At 42.8% G+C, this 27,261-nt stretch overlaps 1 protein-coding gene across 1 annotated transcript; it reads right to left on the bottom strand.

Annotated features, from left to right (window-relative positions):
* Positions 1-632: 632 nt before the first annotated feature.
* CD96 (CD96 molecule) lies at positions 633-26,460 on the bottom strand. The gene is made up of 15 exons (XM_062572520.1): positions 26,403-26,460; positions 23,221-23,646; positions 19,719-19,828; positions 18,051-18,273; positions 14,379-14,434; positions 11,293-11,383; positions 10,758-10,934; positions 10,286-10,288; positions 9,472-9,522; positions 7,448-7,522; positions 5,240-5,242; positions 4,775-4,849; positions 2,703-2,792; positions 1,781-1,904; positions 633-768 (listed from the first exon to the last, which is right to left on the bottom strand). The coding sequence occupies exons 1-15, from the start codon at positions 26,458-26,460 to the stop codon at positions 660-662; spliced, it is 1,671 nt and encodes a 556-aa protein (XP_062428504.1). The 3' UTR covers positions 633-659.
* Between the last annotated feature and the right edge of the window lie 801 nt (positions 26,461-27,261).

Genomic DNA, 27,261 nt, shown 5'->3' with positions numbered 1-27,261 from the left:
AGCAATGAACTCCTCTTTGCACACAATTATACCAGGCCTGCACAGCAGCCTTTTATCTTATCAGCTCCTGCCAGTGACTCTGTGCAGCAAGCCCATGAGGCAGATGCAAGCTATTTCCTCTCAGTGCAAGCTATTGATTTTTGTTGGTTTCACACCAATAGAAAATTACACACTAGGTCACATTACTCAATATTTGTGCAGTAAAAAAATACTAATTATAAGAACTGCTCATGTCTGTATCAAAAAGCTCGTAATAAGCCAAGGACTCCTACGTAATCATGGCTTCCATACGGCAGAACTGTCATCTCTATACACTCACTAAAACAAAAAGCTTCAACACTTTCTTTAGGCAGGCTTATGGAGTGATATGTTAATCTACTCCCATTAACAAGACAGCAAATTCCCAGTTCATCCAGTTCCAATTAAGCACATATAATCTCACTGTGACACTCACAACGGTGTTAACATAATGCATATAGAGATAGATGGGATTAAGTGAGTGTGCTCAGGAGTGCTCTGCTTCCAACATTAATGTCATTTAGGCACTCTGAATTTTAATATGGGTCATTAACACCAAACTCCTGTAATCACTGCTTTAAAGACAAAGCCTTTTAACTGCGTTAGTCGTCTTCTGTGCCCTACAGAGGGCGTAGGCAGTGTTACAGGCTTTCCAGTTCGTGGCAGGATGGGGGAGTCCCATCTAACTCCACCATGGTTGTGTACTTTACTGGCGGTGGTGGTGGCTTGAAAGATGGAGGTCTGTTCATACTGGAATAAAAGAGACAAAATGTGGTATAACACACAGGCCATATAAAATACTGAAGTAAAAAAGGAGAAGGTAGGTGGACGCTAAGTAAGAAGCACAGTATAATAGAATTCTACATTTGTTCTTACATATTGCAGCTTTGTTTGTGCTTTGTTTACTTTATTCATGCCTTTTGTTTATTCATTTCATTCATAAGTTTGCTTTATTCATGCTTTTAAAATTATTTTAGAATTGCTTACACAACTGTATGAAGCTATATTTAAAGACTCGCAGCTTTTTTTTTTTTTTTTTTTGGTCAATTTATAGGTCCCTGCCCTAAAAACTGTGGAAAAATAAGATGTAACTATAACTATTTTGCTTACTTTTGATGCATAGGATTATGTTTCAAAGGGGTTCTTTAGAGCTACAAATGGTTCATGATCTCCATCAAATTTCAAATATTTTTAGCAATATTATTTTGTTAATAGAGATTAAAAATAACTGACTGTTAGATACTGCTCTCATCAGTAGATCTCTGAGTGATTTTCAAGGGAATTAAATGTTGATAATCATTACAAACTCAACATTTCTTTGACTGGGATTAAGTTTCAGGAAACCTACTTTCACATATATTATCTACCACTCAGTCTGTATTGCCCTGAAAGTACAGTGTCACTCAAATATGTCCTCAAGTAACCATGCAAAATGAGAGAGTGAGAGTGGTAGGCAGGGGGACTGTTAAAAGCTGGGGATCTGGAGACAAAATTGTACTTGTGCTGTTCCCTTATACCTGTATAACGCATGCTAAAGCAGCACTGCTGTTATTTTTTGAAGTTTATTTTATAGACATCCCCACAGAATGGGTGAAAAGACTGAAAACACCCTACATTTCCTAGCTCTGTACGAAATAATGGCATTAACTGTTCACGGACCTAAAAGCCGCGTGCGCCACGCATAGTCTCAGGTGAAAAGGCTGAAATCCAGACACCCGCAAGAGTGCCTGCTGCGCTTCTCACCCCTTTTCCCAATACTTACATTTCCTTTTGATATTGACACCATTTCCTGATTCCTAAAGCTATCAGGGAACCGCAGAGCAGCAGCAGGACTGCCACGGCCGTCGGCCAGGGGAAGGGACGGGCTTTCGCGTTCCTCCCAGTGCCTGGAAGGGACACACGCAGCAGGGCTCAGCTGGACACTGCCGGCAGCTCCTGCCTGCTGCCCGCTGCGTGCCGCTTCCCCCCGCCCCGACACGCGCTACTGTTTGCAGAGCAGCCCCAAACTGATATGGGTTTGCCGGATCTGAAGGCGGAGGATCGTGCACTTGAAGCATTAGTGTTTCTAATTTATGGACTTAAACTGCTTTCGTTCTAATTGGGTTTGTGGGCTGGTTTCAACCGCCTGTCAGTTCATGCAGTGAGATCATTTAGGCACATCCTGACAAACATTTCATCAGAAAACCACTAGTTCAGTCTATTCCCCAGTGACTTTCCCCAAGAGGAGGAAGCGTGCAGCCCCATGGCTAGCTGCCTGCTCTGGCATTTGGGCATTGCTCTCAGTCTCACCGGGTTATCCACCATACTGCTGACACCAGACCCTGCCCAAATTTCTGGCAAGTGCCCAGCCACATTTGGTGAAGAGCTGCAAAGCCTAGGCGACCCTCTGAGGCTCGCTGAGCCCTGCCAAGTGCTTATCCAGGGACCATCGGGGGTCCCGGCTATGGGAAGGAGGGAGAGGAGGAGCACGCTTGTCCTCCAGCTGATGAGGAGCAGGGGGCCGCAATACCAAAAAGGATCTGGGACAACTCGCAGGGCAGGGGCGCGAGCTGCTGTGCCACCAGCCCTTGTCCCTTTCTTGAATCACTCTTGCCAAACTGACACAACACTCCATGTTTCATGCTTCTCCATGTTTCCCCTTTACTGCGTCAATAAAGGAGATGTTTCCTAGGAGAACGTCTCACCTGTACTATTGACCAGATTGCTGGTAGTATAGAAATCTTTCCATCTGGTAATTGCAATTGTGGGGTCTGTAACACTGAAGGATGGATTACCTAAAAAGATACGGGCACAGAATGTTTTTAATAACTTGTTTTTTGATAGTGTTTAGCAGCCACTGTTATTCACACAGCTGAGCACTGAAAATCAAATTCCAGCATCAGGATGTCAAAGTTCACTTAGCAGTCACTTACTTTTTTTGGACTACAACCTACTATTGGACAAAAAATATGCTTTTATCAAGTTAAAGAATATTAGATGGCATATTAAGATGTTCCAGCAAAACAGCATTAAGTTGCACAGTACTCTGGGAGAAAGACAAGCTTTTTGCCTCTTTGGTAGGGTAATAAAGATATCAAGCGGCTTCGCAGCATCACAGAGTCTGCTCTCGATGTAATCGAGTGAAACTCCAGCCTCCCTCCTATATCAAATACTGAAGCGTCTGAGCCACAAAAATCATCTTTCATCTGTTTGTAGACAGCTATTTTCACTCTTCAAATACAGCTAAGTTACCTGTTTTTAAGATCAATATTGCCTAAGGATACACTCCTATTTTTTTTTAGCTGTCTCGATGTTCATGTATTCCAAAGTAATAGTTAAAATACGTGACTAGACAACAGCACAGCATTTACCAAACTGCCGCAGCACTTACGGTGCTCTAGGCTTGCATTCTCCAAGGAGTGTGTTGCGTTCCTGAGGCTTTGCAGGGGTACGGTGGAGGAATCATTCCAATCTGCAAAAAGAGAAATGATTTCCTTAATTGGCTGTACAAGCCTGCATGTGGCTGCTTCATTAGACTTAACTATGGCTATTTTATACCTGTTACTTTTCTTGGTTGCAAAAAACAAATGAAACGGCAATGGTACTTGAAAGTGTAATGGCTGATTTATACATCCGAGAAAAATTCTGCTGTTTAAATGGTGTAAGTGAGCAAACAGACCAAGCTAGGAAATCTCTAGCTTTCTCATGGGATGCTGGTTCTAATCGAAACTGAACCATCAAGCGTGTATGTGTGTGCGTGTGTGTGTGTATATATATATGTGTGTGTTTGTGTGTGTACACACACACAACAAAAATCAATCCAATTTTATGGCACTCTAAAAATTTACTGAGAATTTGAGATGTTAATTCAATTTAGTTATTCTTTTCTCCTTGTTTATTAGGCATTTAATTCCAGGGGGATAAGCCTGCCGGATCTAGTATTTAAAAGAAGAGAAAAGAGCTCACATGCAGTTAGAAATCTCTTAACACTCTGCTCTGAGCAGCATGTAAATGAATGTTACTTATTATAATTTGTATAACGGCTTATGTTACAGACTCGGAGGGCTTAACCGGTGATGGTAACCCCTGTGGTGTTAGCCCCGTGCTCCTGGGAGGACGCCCTGAAGCACACTGGTATGTCTGTTAGCCAGCCTTTCTTGCCACATGTTATCTCACGATTTCATTTCTATTCTGTGATTTTAGTTAGCTTTTCCAGTAATCTATTTTATCTACAAGTTACCCTCAAATGCCCACTACATTTGCCTAGCAACCCTATTAATTTTAACATTATTAAATTAAATAAGTCTAATAAAAACATGATACTTAGAGGTGGTTCCTCTTTTGCTACTACAAATTCTTGATGGGTTAGAAGACTCAAGTCTTTCATCATCTAACTCTAACTAATGCCACAGGGAAGTTGCTTCTACAAAGTATTAAAAAGCCAGTACCAATTACACCAGCCCATATCTGTCCTCCGCTTGGGCACATTTTTTTTTCATGTTTAGTAATACCTTTTGCATGACAATGTGATGACTGTCAAGCAGCAGATGAAAATAAGCACCAGAGAACTAATGTACTTGGCAAAGGCATCACCAGTTGAAGACCACGTAGAGTCAAGTACCTGCTATTGTACTTTTTCAAAAGACTCCAGATCACTCTATATTTGCATCTTAATGAGAAGATTGCACTACGCTTGCATTTTACAGTGTCTTTAATTAGCTTCCTAGCTCCCATGTTAGAGTCCTGTGAAGCGAAGGAGAAAGCATCATCTACTTACCTGCTGTCGTCAAACTCTTATTGTAGGCTGTTGTGGTGCTATAGCTTTTTGCTTCTGTAGTAAAATTCATCTCCCCTGTTGAAAACCACAAAAGTTTGAAAAAGTTGCTCTAGAAGACACCATCATTTGTTCTTCAGTTTTTCCTCTGTCTTCCCTGTTTCCTAACCAGAAATGTCAAAGAGTCGTAACCTAGTTCCTGAAATTTTAGTTTCCCTTAGAAAAGAGGAGCTCTGTATCAAGTTTTAAAAGTTTGTCATGAGCTAGAAACTCAAGATGACTTTAGTGAAAGGATGGATTAATTTTGAGAAAACATATGGGGTATTTAAGCCTGGATTTTGGAAGAAGCTTAGACAGATTGCTTTAGCTGAAACTCATTAATTCTGATTTCTCTGGCCTGTTTTGACATTAAATCAATAGAAAATGATGAACGAATACATGTAAAACAGAATTTAGGCAGGATTTCACCAGCTCCACTGAGATAAAGCTGTGTTCTGCTCTAGCAAGGTTTTGAGAAAGTTAGTGTGTAAGAGTTATGCTTGTGATGTTCAGTACCAATTACTAACTAATTTAACATTTTTCCTTTGTTTGTTTTTTTTTTTTTTGTTTTTTTTTTTTTTTTTGAAGTGCTAAGTATCCTACAGCTCAACTAGCTGTTCATCTGAGAGTCAAACACAGATGGATGGTGGTAAGCAAATAGATCTCCATTTGCCCAAGAGGGCTATTTCACATTTACTAAGAAGAGTCCATCTTTTCCACCACTTGTCTCATTTTCTGGAAAAGTAACTATTAAGCCATCTGAACAAACCTGAGAAGGTGAAATGCACCTATTATACAGTGCTGAAAGGACTTGTGTGGAAGCTAAATGCAGACCAGGCTGTGGTTTTATGAGCCTGAGTTTTGTCTTCCCTCCTTGCTCCCTTTTTCTTCTGGGCACTCTTTCCTCGTACCAATTCCCAACTATCTCTTGGGTTTTCATTAGAAACTTTCGAAAGAGCAGACACTGAATTGAACCCTGTTCACACTATAGCAGACATAAGCTCGGCTTCCAGATATGGCTACTTCCCAAGGGCTCTGGTCAAGAAGACTTAGGTATGGCAACTAGAAGCAAGGCAGAAGGACGAGAAATGTCAACCCAGTGCGCTTGGAAGCTCCACAGTTGCTTAAGGGCCCTGACACACACCATACAACTGCTGCACAGTCAAGGGCATTAGTCACGGTGCAGCTGTTTCTCAAAGCTGCTCACTGGAGAGAGAAATGGCTCATCTCCGGCAAACACCATGACTTTGACCTCCTGTCTCCTCAGTCAGTGACAAAATATAATCACTGTTTACATTGTGTATTTACAGTCTCCATTGTGAGATTAGTTGCTTGCAAGAGGGAAGCGAAACAGAAGGCTTTTCCTTCACTTGGACAGGCTCTTCGCTCGCCCCCATGCTTCACAACCGAGCCTGTCGTCCAGCTTCTTCCCCTGTATTACTGCCCATGCTGACAGTTGTGACACTCTTTCATGTCTGGGTAGATACTGCTGTAGTGCTTACGTAGGTTACTTTAAATGAAGTTTGTGTGACTGAATTACATGGTTTAAGGAAAACACTCAGCATCCTGCAGACTCAGGAAAGTTTGACTGTTGCAATAAGTTCTATGTTTGGGAGAATAAGGCTGTCACAGATACCAAGGGCCAAATCCACCCTTGCCACATGCCTCAGCTGTGGCTCATAGCTTTGAGGTTGCTCTGAAAAGGAAGATGGCATGGCAGAATGACTTGCTCCCTTGCCTCTTCTTATGCTGGCAAGGCTGTCTTTTTACACGAGCTGTTTTCTCTCTGATATTTGTCATGCTCGCTGGGGCCATGTGACAGTGAGCACAGCCCTTGTTGCCGGTCAGGACAGCAGGAACACTCACCCAGCTAATGCGCCAAAGCAACCAACCCTGCAGGGATGAACGACTGGGCTTCAAAATGAAAAGAACCTTAAAATAAGAAATGTTTGCTGACAGGCTTTGCTACAGGAAAATCCTCTCCGCTGGGACAGCGGCTGGCACCACCCTGTAGCTGGAGATTGGGACCCAACCGCCTAGCAGGTGATGGGTTCGGCGCTTCATCTGCTCTGGACGCACGTGTGCGCTGCTGTGCTGTCAAGCGCGCCGGAGCCTTGCAGCGCACATAGCTCTCCCCAGGGAAGGACAGCTAAAACACTTGTAAGTGAGTCACCCTGCGCTATGGACTTCAGTGTGCCCAAGCCCCCGCTGCGCCTGCTGAGTCAGTGAGGAGGAGAAATCACTCAGCTGAGTCACACGCTGTAAATATTTTGTTTATCTGTGCTCTATGTATTCAGATATTTGGGTTGAGCCCTTTCAAGCTCATTCTATTTTCATATGGCAGCTAATTAGAGATACTAGAGAAAATGGCTATTTTTAAAATATACACTTGATTCATTCTATTCATTTGCTGAAATTAATGAAAGTAATAGTGAATCAAATTATTAAATCAATACAACATTTTCTTATATATTTATTTTTAAACACTGGCCTTCATGGTGTATAACACTTTAGAAAAAGGGTTTCAATGAATATTAAATTACATTCTAAAAAAAAGCAAGATGTTTATTGTGTCTGTGTACCTTTCTCTTACATTTCTGAAGAAATAAAGAAAATATTTTAGGCTGAATTCCTTACCTTGTGTTATGGTAGCAGGAGCCAAGATTGCTTGACTTGTGAAATCCAGTGAGGCCAAAGATACAGACTGATGCTCTAAAGAAAAACATATTGCATGGTATTACATAGTATCATATTTAATTCATATGGTGCTTTTAAATGATATTAATAAATCATAAAACAACCCAAATGGCTGGCAATCTAAATTATTGCACTGGATGTCGGGTAAACACAAACTCTGCAGCAGAAATCCCACTATCAAGGTTTAAGGTTAAAGGTTCAAAATATATACCACAAATTCAGCAGACGATCAGAGAGAGTTATTAGTGTAGACACTTTCATGTGGGTTATCTGTGTGCTTTATTTATTTACTTTTTTAATACAAGGAGTTTCAATGCCATGGCTTGTGTTATGCACTTAATAGTGGTGCTGCCCTATCAAACCAGGGCCTTTCCAGAGGTGCTCCTGATGACACACGATAGCTGTATAAGCCTGGGGAATCTCATACTCCTGTGCGTTTTCCCTACAGCCATTCCTAAAGCAGAAATAAAGGACAGTGATTGATGAATATAGTTTTATACAGATATCTGTAAGCTGCTCAGGTAAAGCAGTGGCATTTTCTTGTATCATTAATGAATGGGAATGATATACTGCTATCAGATTAAGGAAAAGTGGCGATTTCAACTTCTCTTCTACCACAAGCACCGCTCTATCATGATAGAAGAAATTTATTTGTAGTTGTATAGAGTTTTTGTTCCATTTTGTAAAAAGGTATAGAATAGTATTCAACATTCTACATGCTGTATTACATGCTGTCCTCCTGTGACAGAATTTTATCAAGATCTGTGTTAAATCTCTTCCTGGTTAACTTCATAGCTCACAAGTTCCCATCAAACGACATTACAGGTACCATCAGTATCAGAGCACACTGACCTTTCACTGGCATTCCTCTGCCTCTGTGTATATGACATTTAAGCACAGGTCAGAAAGGGATCTATTAACTGAGTAATAAAGAGGGACTTTATTTTCACCTGAGGTAGTCATGGTGGTTGATGGAAGTGCTGAATTTCCAAGGTCTGTAACAAATCAAAGCAAACACCTTTACTCAGGATGGAAGAGTTACTTATTCTGGTATAGAAAAGTGGGTCCTTGAAAGATTCAAGGCAGAGAGACAGCACATTGCACTTATTTTCTAAATAATGTTTCAGTGTGCAAAGCAACCCAGTGGTACGGCAAGGAACAAGAAGCACCTGAGGTAACAGCACTGTGAAATCTCTAGGGAAAGCAATGGTTTGGGGGACAAAAGGGTTTGGAGTCCCAGCTCCTCCAAATTACTGATGTGTCTCTCACTCAAAATGCAGGAATGAGTTATATGCGTTTATTCCATACAGGCAGTTGCACTTTATTAGCATGCAGTTTGAAATAACATATATGACCCCGTGGTGGCATCCGTATAGCTCCATCCACTAGATATTCCAGAGCCTGCAGCTCCAACAGAAGATTGCAGAGACACTTTGCACTGCAAAATGTAGCTTTGAAGTGCTTCAGCTGAGGTACAGAAGACCAGTTTGTCTATTTGCAATAAGCTAAAAATAAGATAAGCTTGCAGGAGCAGGGCAAGAATTTAGCAAATTTACACAAATTAAGAAACATTCCATCAGTCCTTTAATTAGGCAAGAGTGTTTGGGATCTTGGCTGTGTACTTAAGCAGAACGTAGAACCATTAGTAGAGATGTTACTTTTAACTGTCAGTTCAGTGTTGAAAAAACTACATTCTCACACCAACTCAAGCATCAGAAATAACATTAAGTACCCTTCAAAGCTAGAGTTTAATTATACTTGGACTTAACTATGACAGAGTACCTTACAAAAATACCTGTTCATTGTATTTTCCCTGAATTTGTAGCTGCAGAAAAAGATCCATAACCATCAGTTCAGAAACAAGTTTGCAATATCATTTCTCCAACAGCTTTAAGAGTATTTTAGTAACTTCTAGAGGCACTCCTAACATGACCCAAGTCATTTTGCTTTCTAATTTGTCATACCTTCTGAAGCCACAGTGGAGAAAGCTTGGGTTGAGACTTCATTAGACTTGTCTGTGGAAAAAAAAAAAAAAAGATAAAAGGAATTCTTAAAAGTAGTTAGGCTTTTGTTATAAAGGCTGAAAATTTAGCTTGGGTTTTTTGTCACACTGCGTTAATGTGGCACCTTCACAAAAAATAGCAGAGAAGTAATTTTTTTTCCTTTCTCTCACCTCTAAATATATTAACATTTTTATATAGAGTGGATTTATCATTGTTCTAGTATAGCCTGCAGGCAAGAATGCACAATTCTTTGATGGACAACTCTATGATTTGAATACATTTCTACAAAACTGCAAATTGGGTGAAATGAGTCATTTTAGAGAAAAATGATCATTCATCTCCCCACCCTCCAAAGCTACATTTCAAGGGGACAAAGCTTTGATTCCTGATGCAGTCTCTCTTTGCGGAAAAAACAAACCAGCTAAGTACAGCCCCAGCCAAAAGAGAATACAGCTGAGCTGAAGTAAGTAGCAACTCAGGTGCATGATGCACCGTTGGAGGCTGTGAAGGGAATATTATCTGCCCACCAAGGAGCACATCTAACAGAAAAAAGGATGTAAGTATGCAGTTGAGCCTGAAGCCTGGGCAAGCACAAGAGGGTGCTAAGGGAAATCGGACTTCCCTTCTTGCTGTCCACCCTCCCACCCTCAAGCATGCCGTTAACCTCTCGACCACTGCGTCTCCAGCTTTCACCAGCTACCTGAGACAACATTTCTCCACGTTGCCCTAATCAAGCAGCTAACTCAGAGTACAGAGAATATGGAAGGTTCTCCACTATCTAAGCATTTCTAGCATCTCATGGTTTCACAGACCTCCTTGAGGATATTCAACACAGCTCTGACTCCATGGGTTTGCCTTTCATGAGAGCAGCATTGCATGCATGCAGATTTTCTCCTAGGAGTGCTCAGTGAGAAATGCATGGTTATAATAGCTTACTGGTGCCTTGTAGCTAAGCTAGTGTATTTTTGGACACAAGAATTGCAGCAGGATACAGTTCAACAAACAGCAAGCATTTTCTTAAGTATGCACAGGAACTTTTTTTTTTCTTTTTAACTGGTTAAGATTATTCTGGCATTTCTGACAGGCTTTTTAGCTCATTTAGAGTCTCTGTACAGGCCGTGCAATGAATTTGCATAATAAAACTTCCACATGCTTGGCATTTCCTCAGTATTTTGATTAACAGAACGTGTGTATTGAGTGTTCTTAATGTTTTAAATTTCAGATGTGTTCTATCTGTGAAAACCTACCAAAAGAAAAAAATACTTCTTCTGATGAAATAGTCCACGTTGCATTCCCGAGGAAGGAAAAGAGACATGCACACGAGAATATCTTATGTGCCTGGTGGGTCCCATGTAACATCAGTGTTGATCGTAGCTGATAGAAACCTTCACTATCTTGTGAATCTTCTTGTTCTACAGACATTTCTGAAAATAAAAAAGAGAAATTGTGAGGCTCTTTCGTTACAATCCAAACTATAACTCAGAGCCACGCAAAGTACTGGCACTAAAAAGAAAGCTCATGTGGCTGAAGGTTTCTTTGCTGAGATCCTATTCAAAGATCTGGCAAGAGCAGCACGCTTATGCCAAGCTGTCGTTCCCACAAACGGCAACAGCACGTGGTGATCCCAGCTGTTCGCCAGCTGTTCTCTCTGCAGATACCTGATATTCACCTTCATCTTGGTGGCGGGTGCACTTCTAGGCTCCCCTTAGCAGGAATGGTATAGCCACAATTGCTTTTTTTATGAACCATTTCTATGGTTGCATCATTAACAGGGTTTATTACCTCCAGACTGGTCCATCAGGATCTCTCTGTCCATGTACCACACAAGGCTGGGCTTGGGAAACGCCTTCCTCACCACACAGCTAACATTAGGCTATAGAGTAGTAAAAGCCAGTCATTAGTCTCCAACATTTTTGTTCTGGTTGCAGTTACAGAGGTCCAAAATCTGTTGCAGGCAGAGTTGCTCCTCCAGGCTCATACACTCACCACCCCACTCAGCAAAGAAGCGTGTGCTTCCCTTTCCTTGTATTTTTTTTCCCCATCATTCTTCTAATTCAAAAGATTGTTGAGTTAGAATCAAGGGACACCCTCATACCCCAGGCCAGGCTGGGGGTGATGGGATTCAAACATCACCCAGCTTTGCATCATGACAGAAATGCCTGGAGTGATTCCCTACCCCCAGCCCAGCGCCTCTGGGCAGTCCCCCACACAGAGAACCAGGGGCATTGGTAATGGGCAGTATGCAGGGGAAAGAATAAGACGCCCCCAGACTGTCATACAAATCCTTCTTTCTTTAAATGAATGAGGAGACAAATTCCCTGAAAAAGACTGCCTAGCACAATGATGTTTTAGATATGCAAAATTAGATACCTTTGCAGAGGGCATGATATGTCAGAGGTTTCCAGAAGTCACAAGAAATTGCACGCATTAGATGGAATAGCGCTGGTTATATGCTAATAGCTCCAAAGAGCAGATGTTTATGCTTAATTGACATGTCATGCAAGAGGTGGAAGGACTGGAAGGGCATAAAAAATCAAGGCTGGATTCAGGGATGGGCACAAGGAGGGTGGGAAGTCTTGTCCTTGTGTTGCCTGGATGTTCCCAATTAATAATTACTTAGTGGCTTTTACAGCAGTGAAATGGCCTTCTCCATTTAAGCATGGAGATTTGTATTACTACATATCCAGCACAAAGCCCTCTTGCACCCAGTTTTGAAGAAAGTGGTACATACATTCAGCTGAATGTAAGCTTGATGTATTGCAGCCAGCAGAAGTCAGTCTTTCAGTATGAAGACTGAAACTACCCAGCTGGAGCCCTTACCTTGCCACAGTAAATAACCATCAAACTCATTTTGTAATTGCTTTCTTCACTTTTCCCTTTGTTATTCACTTATTTTCAGCACTATGAACATTTTGTTCATAATATGTTTACAGATGCTGCCTATAAAGAAATACAAATCTGACCTGTAGAGTAGATTTAAGCTCTACAGGAAAGGGTAGAAAAGAGAAGGAAATGAAATAGTGGGTTTTTTGGAGGTGAAGGATGGGCAAAGGCTTGTGGAAAAGTTTCTATTGATCTGACCCTTGGCAGTAGCGCCCCTTGTTCTTGCTCAGCTGGACAAAAGCCTGCAGCATGCAACACCAGCTCTTTTAAGTTTTGACATTACTAAGCAGATGGTACAGCAGATGCCTCCAAACATATGCTTAAGTGCATCCACAGGATCTAAGCCATCTGAATTAGATCTGATCCTTCCATCAGCAGTTGATCACTCCAGCTGAGAGAGTCCTGCTTAGAGCACATGATAAGCATGGCAAGAATGTCACTCGTGGCAAGAATATCACCTTTTCATGGATCCACTAGGTAACTTGGGAGCAACTTAAAGCTGTTTTAATCTCTAGCCCTGAGTCAGAGGAGCACCACATCAGCTTGAATTAGGTGGTAACAGCTCAGGGGGATCACTACCTAAGGTCAATGTCTCAGAAGGATCTCTTGATCAACCCTCATTACAGTGATGCTGATCCTCACCTCAGCTTTATGGAGGAAATGTTTAATGTTTGTCTGTTTAATGTTATAATAGAAAACGCGATTGGCAGTGATACTCTAAGTGCAGCTTCCTGCCCAAAGTCAGGGTCAGTGGTACTCCTGCCATTCCTCATCTCCCTCAGTGATGGTGGCACCACAATCTGCTAAACCCAATCCAGTGTTTCCCAGTCCTTACTATGAGAAAGGCTTTCCCAGTGCCTAATCTAAATCTTCCTTGAACAGTGTAAGTCTGCCACTTCTTCCGGTGTCTGTACATGTGCATTAAACTGCTTACTCTCTTCCCTTCTGCTGCAGCTTTTCACATATTTGAAGAACTGTAGTTTAAGGACAAAAAGCCATAGAAGCACATAGGAGCTTAGCTGGAAATTCTTCCCTTGTGGATGTCTTTTAGACTTCTGGTCTTTCTTAATCCACAAGGAGGTCTATGTGGTCCAACAGACTCTCCAAGAATCCCTCTAAACTTGGCTATTTATTTACCCTGTCTGAAATCCAAAGGGATGAGAGTAGCATTTCCTTGGGAACTTTCTGTAATTGAAACATAGCCATTAAAATGCTGTAAGCTTTTTTACTTAAAGGAAAATCTAGGTTTCACGACAAGTTCAAAGTAGTTTCCATGTCCTGGCATGGGGATGATTATTGCTAAAGATGAATGGTAGCCTTTTTGATCAAACCAGTGTTGTCTTCTAACTGGCTGGCTGTAAAATATCCAAAATAGAAGCACAAGGAGAAGACCACCAGTAAATGGTTTGTATTTGCTTTCTTGCCTATTTCTTAGAAGCCAACTTGTTCCAGTGTCCCTGGGTATTTTCATTTCCTTCCCTATGCTCTATTATTCCCTTGACTAAATGCCATGATTTCCACAGCTGCATTTTTATTTTAAAAAGTCACATTCACATTCTGTAAATAGCTGATCACTAACCTAAACATAATAGAACTCCAAAAGCTCTGAAATTTCCAACATTTCCTTTGTGACACTGTGCTGCTGTTCTCTGTAGCTCCTTCACCTCTCTACGCTGCCCTAGAGCCTTTTCTTGTGCTGCTGCAAAGTCGGACTTTTTACCCACGCCAAAGAGGAGCTCTCAACTAGTTCTTGTCTTTGCTCACAGAAGCAGCCTCCTGCAGAGGGGTAGGACCAGCTCGGGAGAAGGGATATGAATCACTGATGGCAAATTGTTGACTTACTTGTCATGTGAGCTTGGGCAGCTTGAAGGGCCCTCCTAGGTCTGACTGATTCATTTAGGCCATCTGCTTTGGCTAGTCCCAAAGCACCACCAAGCGGCATGGTTATAGTCATGGAAGTTGTTCTTTATTCCAAAATTACTCACCTTTTGCAAGGTGCCAGATGAACCCTCTTGTAGGGTGACAGAGATTTCAGGGTAGGCTGAAGAACAAATGAAAAATGTATTAATGAAATGGATACCAAAGGTCTTCTAATGAAAGTTAATAGCCTTATTTCATAGAACAAGTGTAAATTGAATCCTACATCCGCTCAGCTACCTGGCAAGACAAAAGCTTGCAGAGCTCAAATTTGAGGTCAAGGAAGTGGTTACAAGCATATGTCAGCAGCCACTACCACAGTATCTGTGATGTGTCTCATCATCTTTCTAAAAACTTCTTGGGCCACTTTTCTGGAGACCTTAGCTAAAGCCAGTCTGCAGTCACAGACCTGGTAACAGAGCAACTATTTCAGAGCCTACCAAAAAAGACCCCACTGTTCAGCTGTTATCCCTCCAGATGTTTGCAGATCAAAGTCATCAGCGAAAACTTTAATCACTTCCTACCCCATCATCCCCTAAAATGTTCATTGACCTTGGGTACCAACATCCCTGTCATCGCTGTCATCTGGGCAGATGTTGGACAACGTCATGCCTCAGGCACTTCCTGCCCTGGCAGGAAACCCAGGACTTACTTTTGCATCAAAGCAGCACATTTCTGATGATCACATCCACAAGAAATGGAAAAAGTGTTTGTTTGTTTTCCTTCATTTTCACAGTATATGGTTCTAGCCACAGGTGGCCGTATCAACAAAAGCTACTAGGCACCATAAACATTTCTAAATGATTAAAACATAACCACAACCACTGCAATCACTGCTTGTGCGATAATATTAAGTGACTTATTACAAAAGAACAGTTAAAACTGCGGTGACATATAGCGACTCTCAGAGGCCTCGGATGAATCATTCTTCTGAGCCTCAAAACTGGACTGGAAGCAAGCACAGATCCTGGATCACCTAGGAGATCTGTAAGTCTTTCTCTTCCCAAAGAACACTCCACTTTGCGCTCCACCATTGCATTCTTCTTCTTTTCTTTTTCTTCTTCTTCTTCTTCTTCTCTTCTTCTTCTTCTTCTTCTTTTATTTTTATTTATTTATTTAAATTTTTTTAAGCCTGCTAACCAATACAGGGCCACCTCCATTCATTACTTCCGCCCTGAGATAATCTGTTGCTGTTTCTCTGTCTTATTGTACAGTGAATCCATCTAGGACTGTTTTTCCCTCTTTTTTTCATTTCCACTTTTCTGCCTATTTTTTGCTGACTGGTTACACCTGGACTGACTCATATTTATTTTTCAGGGCTTTGTGGTTTTCTGGAATTAGCGTACTTTTGTGGTGGAATTTCCTTTTTTTCTTTTCTCTGCTTTTTGGTTGGCATATGCTAACCATCAGGAAATGAATATTTTAAAATTTCATCCTTGTTTCGACCTTGCCAAAACAGTACATGTGGTGTGTGGTAACAGGGCTGGCAGAAGACAACCAAACATTTTTAAATGGAAAAAAAAAGAAAAAAAGAAAAGAAAAGGATAAATTGAGGTTTTCAAAATAGCTGAAAGTTGGCAAAAGTTTAAAATAACATCTAGTCTATTTCCGGTTCTTCCTTCCTTTATTTATTTATTTATTATAACAGGGTATGCTTTTCCAAATATGTATTGGATTCTGTCCTCTGTTTTTTCAGAAGACTCATTTTCTGGGCAACTATTCTATACAGCAGCTCCCAAGCAAAGCTCTGAATCATCTAATAGATACTTTCCTTTTAACATCTCAGCCCCTGTTAACAGTTTGACATTCATTTGTCTTGCTAGGATGTTTACCAATGTTTTGGTCTAGCAGAAATTCAGTATTTAGTATAGTGGTTTCTGCTGCTGAGTTTTTACTCTTACAAAAAGGAGAAATCGATATTTGGCAAGGTTAGACATGCAAAGGCCATGCATCTTTGCAGAAACTTGCATCTAAAAGAACTGCACTCAAAAAAAAAAAAAAAAAAAAAAAAAAAGAAGAGTATTTTTTAAGGATTTCAGTCCAAAAGTGCCTTCTTAAAAAAAGCTCTCTCAGCTGAATATCTGTATTTGCTCAAAGCGTTGAGTCTCACGCTGTCAGCGAGACCCAGCTATGCACTCCCTGCCCCTCGCCTGCCCTCCTCCCCATGGCTGGCTGGCCAAAACCCTCACACATAGCGTACTCACACGACACTGGCTTGCTGGGACTGGGAAACTTTGCCAGGTTGTGGGTCTTTGGTCATGTCCTTTCAAACAACCATTTTGGCCAGTATCAGGCACTGCTGAAATCGTACTCGCTTACTGTAGTGTTTTAGGTCATGCTGTGGCCGTTTGGGGCTGGGTCTACCCAGTAGGATGTAAACATGCATTTCTTCATTTTCTATTCAGCTTTGGCACAAGGAGCGAGAGAGCTGCTGACAGCTGCAGTGGCTGTTTGTCTATCCCAAAAAGTTGAGCCCCAGGGTCAGAAGCCAGCCTATGGTGCCCGGAGTGGTGGTGGGACTTTCAGAAGAGCTAACCACCAAAAGACACAGTTCCACTTGCTTGCACCTCTCTCCTGCTGTGCTGACATGCTGATGTGGGAGCATGCAGGCAGCCACATACAACACAGTAATACAGAGTACAAGGTAAATAATAAATACAGCAACCTTTAAAATTAACAGATACATGGAACAAGGCTAGATCACCAGCAGAGGAGAGGGAGAGTTCAAGTGTGTCAATGTACTTGAACGATTACCAAGCAACACTTTAGCTATTTGACAAACACAACTAAATCATGCAAGTGCAAGAGGAAATCTGTTTTGATTTCTCTTGTTTCACTGACCAAGAGCCCCCAAACAGAGATCTTACTTTTTTCAGTGCCCCCTGCTGAATCTTTCTTTGCACTCTGGTGGCAGCCTTGCACGGCTGCACCATCCCAGAGCTTCCACTGACAAGTACACACGGTCAAGGCAACGTTGGCAGACCCATCGCCCAACACCCATTCGTTCCAGGAGTATTGGAAATATATTTTCCAGATGCACTGCTCTGCAAGCAGAAGTGCAGCCTGTTTTCTACGGGCAGCTTTGTTCTCGCTAAGCTGTAGCTCAGCATTTGTAAAGCCGTTCCTAAGCTGCTAGAAAGGAAACAGAGCCAGTAACGACAGATGCGGAAAGCTCCCGATATGAAATGCCAACCCGTTCACTTGTAGTACACTGGTCCTGCTCCTCCTGACTGGTCTGAGATCCCTTAGAAGTACCTCATTTTCAGAAAGAGAGCCTTTGGCTGTAACTAAGAATCACATGCCTTTGAAATACTTCCAGTTGAAACTTCCGCATTGTTTTAGTTGCTTAATAAATTTGGGCTATGATTTCTTAACTGCAGGCAGCATGGCCAGCTGCAGTGCTGGGCCACAGAGATCTTGATGGCTGAAGTGCCCACCTATAAGCCACAAAGTGCCATTGTAAACTTAGCCGAGTTGGTGGTAATTTGCATGCCAACAGTGTTGATATATGCTCAGTGAAACATATCTATCATTTCTCTTTCCAGAAATTGAAAGACCTGTCTCATATCCTTCCTGACAACTATGGTGTTTTTACAAACATATTAACTTATTGCAGCTGAAAAAAATAATATAAATATTAAGAAAAAAACCCATATTTTTTTCAAAAGCTACTGCCTTCAGAATGAGACAGGAGTGTTGTATTTGATCATGTAAGAGAACAGTTGGCATAAGCCTCTTACCCAGGACTCTCACTGTGGTGCTGCTCTTGCGGGTTCGCTCTGGGTGGTACAGCACATGGCACGAAAATACCTTGCCGTCATCGGAGAGCTTGGTGGGGAAAATCTTTAGACTGTTATTCAGACCCAGGTGGATTCTTTCTCTGTACAACACACTGGCATTGCTGTATACTTCAGTAGAGGAGGGCTCCTTAGTTACAAGCTCTTCTTTGCTTCCATTTTCCCCCTGTGAAAAGAGCAACCCATGCACGGCGTGGAGATGGGACACTCCATGTTCTTTCTTTGTGTAGACAAGCCCTATTCCCAGCCTGAAAATCCTCCCTCTCACACCTCACATCAAGAAGCAACTTCAGGAGTAATTGGACATTTGCAACACCTATTTTTCCCCCAAACATTATGTTTTTGGGAGAAGATCCTCCAGACCTTCAAAACCAATAGCAGTCATCATCTTACCAATGGAAGGTGGAGTAAATAGCTGTGTCTTTTTAGGGACAGTCTCTGTCATCTGCAGAGAGGGCTATAAAGCTACTTTCTCACTGTATATGTCATGCTGAACACCCTCTTCTTATTAAACATGGGCAAAATTTCAAGACAGTCTTCAGGTTTTTAAGCTTCAGATAGTTAATACCTGATAATAATAGCTGAAAGTCATCTGCTGTTAATGCCTGTGTGCCAGTCAGTCTTAGATGCAGGTGTAATCAGGACATACTGGACATTTGTGCCTCAATACATATTTACAAGTAGCACCCTGAGTGACACATGGTGACCTACATGTCATGGTGCCGGTCTTTTGTTTTTCTCCCTTCCCCTGCTAATTGTCTTTGTAGTATGAACTACCAACGCTAAAAAGTGTTAATTACAAACATGTTCCCTAATTTTAAGTCCGGAAGGAATGAGTGGCAAAGAGGAGGATATTTATACAGAATTATGAGTTGGGGTAGAAGAGTGAAGAATGACAACATTCGAAAGTCACCTCTAAGAAATCCCCCGACAATGATAGCTTCTTGGTTACAGGTGACACTGGATGCAAACTAATGGGCAAAGCTCAAGGACACTGATGACTGATACTTGTGTCCATATACTGAAGTTAATAGTGAAAGTGAGATGTAGTACAAAAATATAACTGGTTTAATATCTCCTGACTAATTACTAAAAAATTGTTTTTAAGTGGTTAGCTGGATAACTGGGTTTGCATGACTTCTGCGTGCATGTGGACATGGAGGTCAACAGAAAGCAGAAACATTCTGTCAGCCTCCTTTTTTTTTTCCTGTTTCAGAGCAGCCTGATATTTCACTACTCTATGCAGTAACTGTGTTTGAGATATTAATGCTTCACTACAGCAAAAATCCCCCAGAATTCTAATGCAAAGAATATTTTAGCTCAGTTAAATTTGCTGAGTTCCTTGCCACTTTCCACAGAACTGCTCTACGTGTATTCATGAAAAATTAAAAGCAATTAAAATGGAATTTTCCCTCTCTGTTTGTTTAACAGCTATTGTTTGTAGTGTTTATGTTGCAAAACTGCATTTGCATTTTTTTTCCTTTATTGTCACAGTCCGACTCTACTTTTATCTTTTGTTTAACACATTCTGCAGAACCCAGTTTCTATTTGTATCTGCAAAAATACCTTCCTCCTAAATTTGTACCTGAGAAGAGAAAAGGTTATACTTACCACTAGCCATTTCAAAGGATAACTGGACAGGTTTTCTGAGGTCACGTTCCCAAGGCATGGAATTTCTAAAGTCTGGTTTAACTGCACTTCCTTCACGTAATGCTGCTCCTCTTTTATCATTGCAACAACGACAAAAACAACAACAAAGCCCAGGAAGGAAAATCAGAAATGTGGTGTTCACTGTGCTTTAAGAATATTGACTACTCTTCTGTTCAAGGAACAGATTCATTTTGTTTAGAAGGGAATTGTAATTTTCAATCATTTCCCATAGACACACCGGAGAAGTGAAAACCCTGTTCTAGAGGCAGCTTCATGACTAATTCACGGATTTACCACAATTTTTGTGCAATTCATAAAAACCTTCACTTAGCTGCTGGATCAAGACATCTCCTTTTGGAACTGAGAATAGTTTGAAACTTCCATCCTTCTCTTATGTTTTTTTTTTTTTTTCCCACTGCAATGAGCCTTCCTGTCAAGTTTGCTCGTCTGTACTTCCTTTCCTCTAAAGCTGTCTGTCTCTGCACTAAATTGCTCAGCGTACCAGATAGGTTAAGATACACCCCTTTTTCGGTCTAATTAATTCTTTTGTTATTACTGAAGCAGAGATCTTCCAGCCCGTGCAAAACCGGGGCCCAGGCAGGCTCTGCCCGGGCAGCAGAGCGACAAAGCTGCGGGCAGGGGCCACCTTGTGCCGGGCTGAGCAGGTTGCCCCCGTCTAGCACGCAGGCAATGCAGGGACTGCTCAGCTCTGCCTCCGCTTTCGACCACAGCCCTTGGTTTCACAGTTGGGATGGGAAGAGTGCATGCCGGGCCTGGGGACGAGGACGGAGACACCTGCCCAGCCAGGTGGCAGGGCTTGCGGTGTCAGCCCACGTCGCTGCTGCCTGTGGCTCGCTCCCCTCCACCACCATACGGCTCTTGAGCCCTTACCACCACGACACGGGTGACACCGCGCTGCCTGCCCCGGTGAGTGAGCCACCACTACCATAAAGTAAAAATGTGTTTTCCTTCTTTGCACATCACTCTAGAACTTTGCACTTTTGGTCAATCTGGCTTATGTGCTGAGACAGAAGAGACTCCTTTTGCCTGGGGGGGAAGGGAGGCTGCCTGCTGGTCCTGGATGGCCACGTTATTTGGCAGCAGGGACTTTTCGGTGATGGCAACTTCCTTTTTCCCCCAGGCAGCAAGCGCAGGGTGATGGTGGCAGCACGCGCAGGACGAGAGTGCCAGCACGCAGCTGTTGCAGCTGGGGCCCCAAGAGGCAGAGGCGGTGCATCCCCGCTCGTCCCAGGAGCAAAGCAGCCGAGGAGCCAGCCATCACGGGGGGACGAAGAGCACGCCAGCCCTGATGCTGTGGGATAACGCAGAAGGTATAAAGGAAGGACAGAGGAAATGAATCTACAGCATCTCTAGGAAGAAAGCAGCATAGGAGACATTGCTGAGACAAGCTCACGTGCAAAAATGCTGTGCAATGTACAGTCCTCACTGTGAGAAGTACAAAGATGGATATTTGCCCCGGAGCTCAGTCTGCAAACAACCTCTCACAGTCATGTGTCACGACTGCTTATTTTCCCCTCCATCTGTAACTCCCACCTCCATTAGCTGTGTTTTGGCTAAGGTCCTCTACGTTTGTCAGCCCTGTGCACAGCTGTTGCTCTGCAGGCTTTGTGCAGTGTCTGCTAGCTGAATACATCTGGATTCACTTTGCTTTGATGCAGTTGAGAGCTGCACTTGGTTAGTGACTAGCACCCTTCCCCACCCCATTCCTAGGCTGGATTAAGGTCTTTTACTGTCTTCTGAGTAGAAGTGGTTCATTGCAAAACATCTGGTTACCTTAAAATACAAATCTACTAGAGATGTGTTGCTAACTGAATGTTTTATTTCTCTCTAGCAGGCAGTATCAGTAGCACAGGTTGCTACATCTTGCAGTTGCTGAAGAAAACCACAAAGATGCTGGTATGAACAAGAGCTGCCTACGTTTAACATATGTGGACAGCAGTAACAGGATTAAACATTGCAGTATCAACGACAGGCACCAGCAAGGGGGAAAAAAAAGCAATGCCTGATTATTGCTATTACTATATTAAGGAACAGACAGACAAAAACTGCATGAATAAGAACAGAAAAACAGATTCTCAGTCTATGTATTTCCCTCTTTCCTCTCTTCCAGGGGTCCCAGGAGCACAGGGTTGTCCTGTAGGCATAGCCTAAGGGTGGGGTGTTGCTCCACCAGGCTGTCAGGAGAGCTTGTGTAGCCTCACTCACAGTATCTGCCACATCCACACAGATCCTCCTCAATGTGAGTAAACTTTAACACGGGAGGGTTTCACTCAGTTAACAGCACTGTTAACAGAGATGCTGCTCCCACGGCTCACCACTGCCGTCTGCTACTGTCTATGACCTGTCTACTCAGGTCCCCTGTGCCTGCTGCTGGTCCTAATGCTTGAAATCATGCTCTCTGTGTGATCTTCACCTCATCTGGGTGAAGTTCCTGGTCCTGCAGCTCAGCCCTGAAGCCTTGCCAGGTTTGCTACATCTCTTTTAGTATTTCTTTCCTTCTCATGGAAACCTGGGCCTGGAAGAGATTTCTGGGGTCATCAAATCCAGTCCCTTGCAGGCACAGCAACAAGCTTCTCTGAACTCTGCCCAGCTCCATCTTCAAGGCAGTTTGGATTTTTTTTTTTTTTTTTTTCCCCACACTACTCTCATTAAATGGCTGTTCCCCAGCTTGCTGCATCAACAGCTGCCACCATTATTTGAACTGTAGTCAGGTCCATTCACATCCTATTTGAAACCATTTGTTTCTATGCCAGGATAACTAAAATATCCTATCCAGAGTTCATACAATCCCCCAAGGCTTACTTACCATGAGCAACCACATCATTGCTTTCCAGCTTCCATTTGGCTGACAAAACAAGCCAAGTCTCTGATTATCCTAAGGAGTCCTCCTGTGGTTAGTTCCACTCTTTTCGAAGGTGGGGACATGCCCTCCTTCAAGCTTATCCCTCTGCCTGCGCTAATCCCCGGGACGCTCTGCAAGTCGCCCCCCCCCCCCCACCCCCGTCTGCCTCCGCCAGCCAGGAGTGCTTTCACTTTCTGGTGACTGGTCCTACATGCACATAGCTGCAGCACAGCGTGGTTTAGAGAGCTGGCACCTGTCAGCCCACGATGCTCCGAGCTGCTCACACGGTCTTCTCCGCATTGTGCTTTTCCCACATGGAAATGCTGAAAATGTCCACCTTGCCATCTCTTTTGTTTTCCTATATAACTTCATATTCCTCAGGACGAATAAGGTTTCCTAACCATAGGCTGGGTAACAACAGCTAAAGAGTGCCTGGTAAATAAGAAGTTATGTAGGCAGTGGCATTCAGTGCACCTTTACCCTTTACAAACCCTAATCAAGTCACTGCCGCTGACCAGGAAATGTTCTTGTATCCAGCTATTCCCTCTCCTCCCCACCTCTGCTATGAAAAATCAGCATCTCAGTGACAATATCGCTTACCTTCTGCCTCCACAATAAGATGAATTTTTCCAGCTTTGGTCCCAAAGGGGTAAGTAGCGAGGCTGCATTCGTATTGCCCACTCAGGGAGACGCTAACATTTTTCAGCTGCAGAGCACACTGGCTGCACTCTTCAAAGATTTGGGGGCTAGGAGAACACAGAGTGTCTTTAGCATCCCTGCTGCAGCAGCTCCCGACGCTGAAGGATACTGAAAAGTTGTAAGAAGTCTCGGGAAACTTGAAGTACTGGACGCCATAAATGGGGTGATAAACAGCTATCGTGGTAAGCTGGTTGCTGTCAGTTTTGGACCATTGCATCTGTGTTACGTAGATGTGGTCTGATCTTGGGAAGCTGCACACCAGAGTCGCATCGGTACCCGGCAAAGCACGGACCACTTTTGTCTGTGTAATGACATCTTCAAGCTGGCCTTAAAAACAGAGGGGACACTCTTCAGCACAAGTAATACTTAAACAAAGCTCTCTTCTAACTTGTCTTTGACATGATTTGGTGCATTAGCTAGAGGTAATTACCAAGACAGTACATTCAGGCCTAGAGATGTAGCAATACGCTTTCCAGTGAGATTTAGAGTGGAGAGAAGCAGCAGATCAACACTAATACAAACTGCAGGTAAAGAACGGGAAAAACAGATGAGCAATAGTCTGAAAGAGGAGGGAGTTCCCACCACTCTAGCTGAAGAGAAATGGGAGCTCTGAGGGGCTCTGTGAAAATAGAAATCTTTCAAGAGATATAAATAAAGCAGAAGCTGGGACCACTTATTCCGCAGCTCTTTTTGCAAGAACAAACGAGTTATCCCTGCTGGCTAATTTTGCCTTGAACACTTCCATCTGCCTATTTCCATTACCTTTGCTGGTTTGACAGGGAAAGCATTTCTTTTATCTCCACATTATTAAACAGCTCCTGCACGGCCTAAATAAGTGTCCACTTCGGCACCAGCATGAGCAGTCCCCGTACGTGTGCTTTCTTCTCAGTTAATTTCATACAGCATGTTGGCAGCGCTTGGTGTGCCATATAAAGAAGTAATGCATTGGAGGAATAAAGGGGCTTTCAGCAGGAACATGTACTACTTGTTTTTTGCTGCTGCTGTGGTAAAATTGATTTCTCCCCTTCCTGAGAACAAGAGGTTCACAGTCCCCCAGGAGGTTCCCTAAACCCTGCTATGCAGGGTGCCAACGAACCTAGGGAGATCAAGAATTTATGGTCACACTTAACCAAATAATAAATCACACCCATAGCCATACCCCAACAAGCCCTTCTTCAAAAGGGTGTGCGGGTCCCCAGAAAAAAATGTATTTGTACAGATCTTCTTAGGTGCGGACTTGTTGTGCGGTCATTTCCACTGACTTTTTATCCTCCCCGTGTTTTGCAACGTCACCACAAATTCTCTAGGAGATTTGTCCCACAGTCCCCACTGCAGTTAACACATACTGTTCAGGCTCTTTTTTACTTTAAAGCACCTTCAGCCACATGCTACAGGGCTCCAAAACACCATAGCTGCAAGGTGCCTTGGAGCACACCAGGCAGCCCCCGGGGGTGGGGGGTCCTGCAGGACGCAGAGCGCACCCCGCCACCTCCCCCGGGGACACGACGGGGACCCTGCGGCACCCACAGCCCAAAGCTCTGGTTTGAGACCGGGGAAGGAGAAGCAGGGCAGGTTCTCACGGCCCTGCAGAGCCACCCGGGATGTCGGGGGTCTAATCACCGAACCGTGACACGAGCACGCAAAAATCGATGCGCGGGAAACAAGATTACTGAATGGTCAGGGCAAACATTTGTCTCGGGTTTTTATCTCTGTGCACACTAAGCTGATCTTTCAACTAACTTCCAAGAGGCGGGAGGAGGTAGGAGGGCGATGAAAAATAAGCCTAGTTGGACAAGTGCTGTAAGGAAAGTTACTGAAAACTATTTTCACTGGGCCAAGGAGCTTATTAAAGCAAACTGCTTGCTGATTTCACTGGACGTTTTGCATAAGTTGATTTAAAAACTAATTATCACTCTTGGGATCAGAATGGCAGGCAAAAGAGACAAGATCTAAGTAAGTCCCTTACTTAGTAACTTATCTGTAATGTTCACATTGATGCTCTATTAGGCCAAAGGATCATGTAAAGAATGCCTAGCAAGAATTACTTTAATGTTTTATATTAAGATGAAAAAGTCACATATCTAGAATCAACATTTTAATTTTTATTTTTTATTAATAGCCTAGCACTGCAGGCTATTATAACAGAGTCCCTTTCATGCAAAGGTGTTTTAATTTTTATGCCAGCATGTCAATATAAGAAGTCTACTTTTAAACCAACTTCATACTTCCAGCTCAAGTGTGTGCATTAGCTCATGTCTGGGCTCCATTTGCAATTCAATGGAGTAAGTCTCAGACATTTATTTACATGCCTATGGAGGCGGCTAGGGGAACACTTTAACCTTTGAATGACTTCAGTGAGGATTTCATTCACAGGAGGGGATTTTTTTTTCCCAAAATAGTATTGCCCTGAGCTTTCTTGCATGTTCGTGTCCTGAGGCTTCCATTTGGTTCTTTGCATTTGGGAACTTATATTTTTTATGAATATACATACGAAATATTTTCCTTTCTTTTACAAGCCTGTTTGCCTCTGTGTTGCAGAAAATAGGAACAGCCCATGCCAGATATTGAGATGCATCTTACCATGCCAGTCAAATACATGAAACCACTTTTTCCTTTACTAGTTGGAAAAATACTCATCCTACAAGATTTGACTTCCTATCTGGTAATAAATACTCCAGCATTCAGGATAACCAGGCTGTGGTGGGAAGTGGGGGTGGGGGGGGGGAGGGTGAGCACCAGGCTTTTTCTTGTTTTTCCCTGGATTGTTTTTGGTTTAAACTCTCTCTGACAGCGATGTAGTTCTCATTGCTCAAATCTGCTGAAAGTTTTAACCCCAATGAGAAGCTTTTAATATAGCACATAGGGCTGCGTGGGGAAGAGCAAGGGAAGGGCCCATTTAAGAGGTAAGAGCTCAGCAATTTATTCTTGCCTGTAAATGGGTCAACACAAAATCCTTGCTAGTGGGTACAGTTTTGCTCTAGTGAGATACATGAGCAAGTTTTTCAACTCCAGTCTGCAAATACCCCCCTTCCCCTCAGCACCCTCCTTAGAAAGCAGGGTAAAGCCTTTCCACCGGCACTCACCCACCACACCGGGCACCACGACCAGATAAAACACGGAGAAGAGGCATCTTCTTTCCATCTTTGCTTTGCTGGTGAAGCTTTGTTAAGTATTTTATACTTCTCTGGGCCTACTCCCTGGACATTCACTGAAGAGGAAGTCATAACGGTCCGCCCCGCGCAGACAGACAGACGCACAACACAGCCAAGCTCATCGTTTTACCGTGACTTCAAAGAAACGCTTCATTAAATGTGAAAGCCTCAGTTTCCTGTCAGCACGATAAAATTAGTACATCTTCTGAAACATTCATGTTCAAAACACTATCTATACTCTAAGCCTGTGTTCAACACCAATTTTATTTTTTTTCCTTGCCTTTATGGGTAAACTCAGAGTAAAGAGTTTAGTGGGGTAAAAACTTTCTCTTGAAAGCCAAGTAGATAGGTGTTTGAGGTCGAATACATGCCACATACATAGCATATGAGAAGGGTGGCTTCTCTGCCCCTTGCTTCATTTCCTTCACACGTTGTTCCAAAACGGCTTAAAGATACAGTTTCCACATCTCTACATGCACTGGCTTTTAAAAGAAATGACAAAATATCAAAAATAATCTCCCTAAATTAAAACAGAGTTCACTGAGAGTTTTCCAATCTCACTCCTTTGTGGAGAAGGCGAATGTTAATTATTTTCTGCAAGAAGAGGAATTGCGGGATTGCACATGACCATGTCACTCCACGTGGTGCACCTGCTCCACCTCATCCCGATTCAGCTGGTGGCTTTGGTGGTGGCACCCTCAAGCAGAAGCATCTGTCAGTCTCCAGACTCATCTTGTCACAGGTCAGTTATAAATCCTCCTGGATCATCCTGGAAGCATTTTGTATTTCC

This window comes from Rhea pennata, chromosome 1, assembly GCF_028389875.1.
Source record: "Rhea pennata isolate bPtePen1 chromosome 1, bPtePen1.pri, whole genome shotgun sequence".
Lineage (NCBI taxonomy): Eukaryota > Metazoa > Chordata > Aves > Rheiformes > Rheidae > Rhea > Rhea pennata.
The sequence above is the reverse complement of the archived record's forward strand: the minus strand, read 5'-3'. Positions and strand labels throughout refer to the sequence as shown.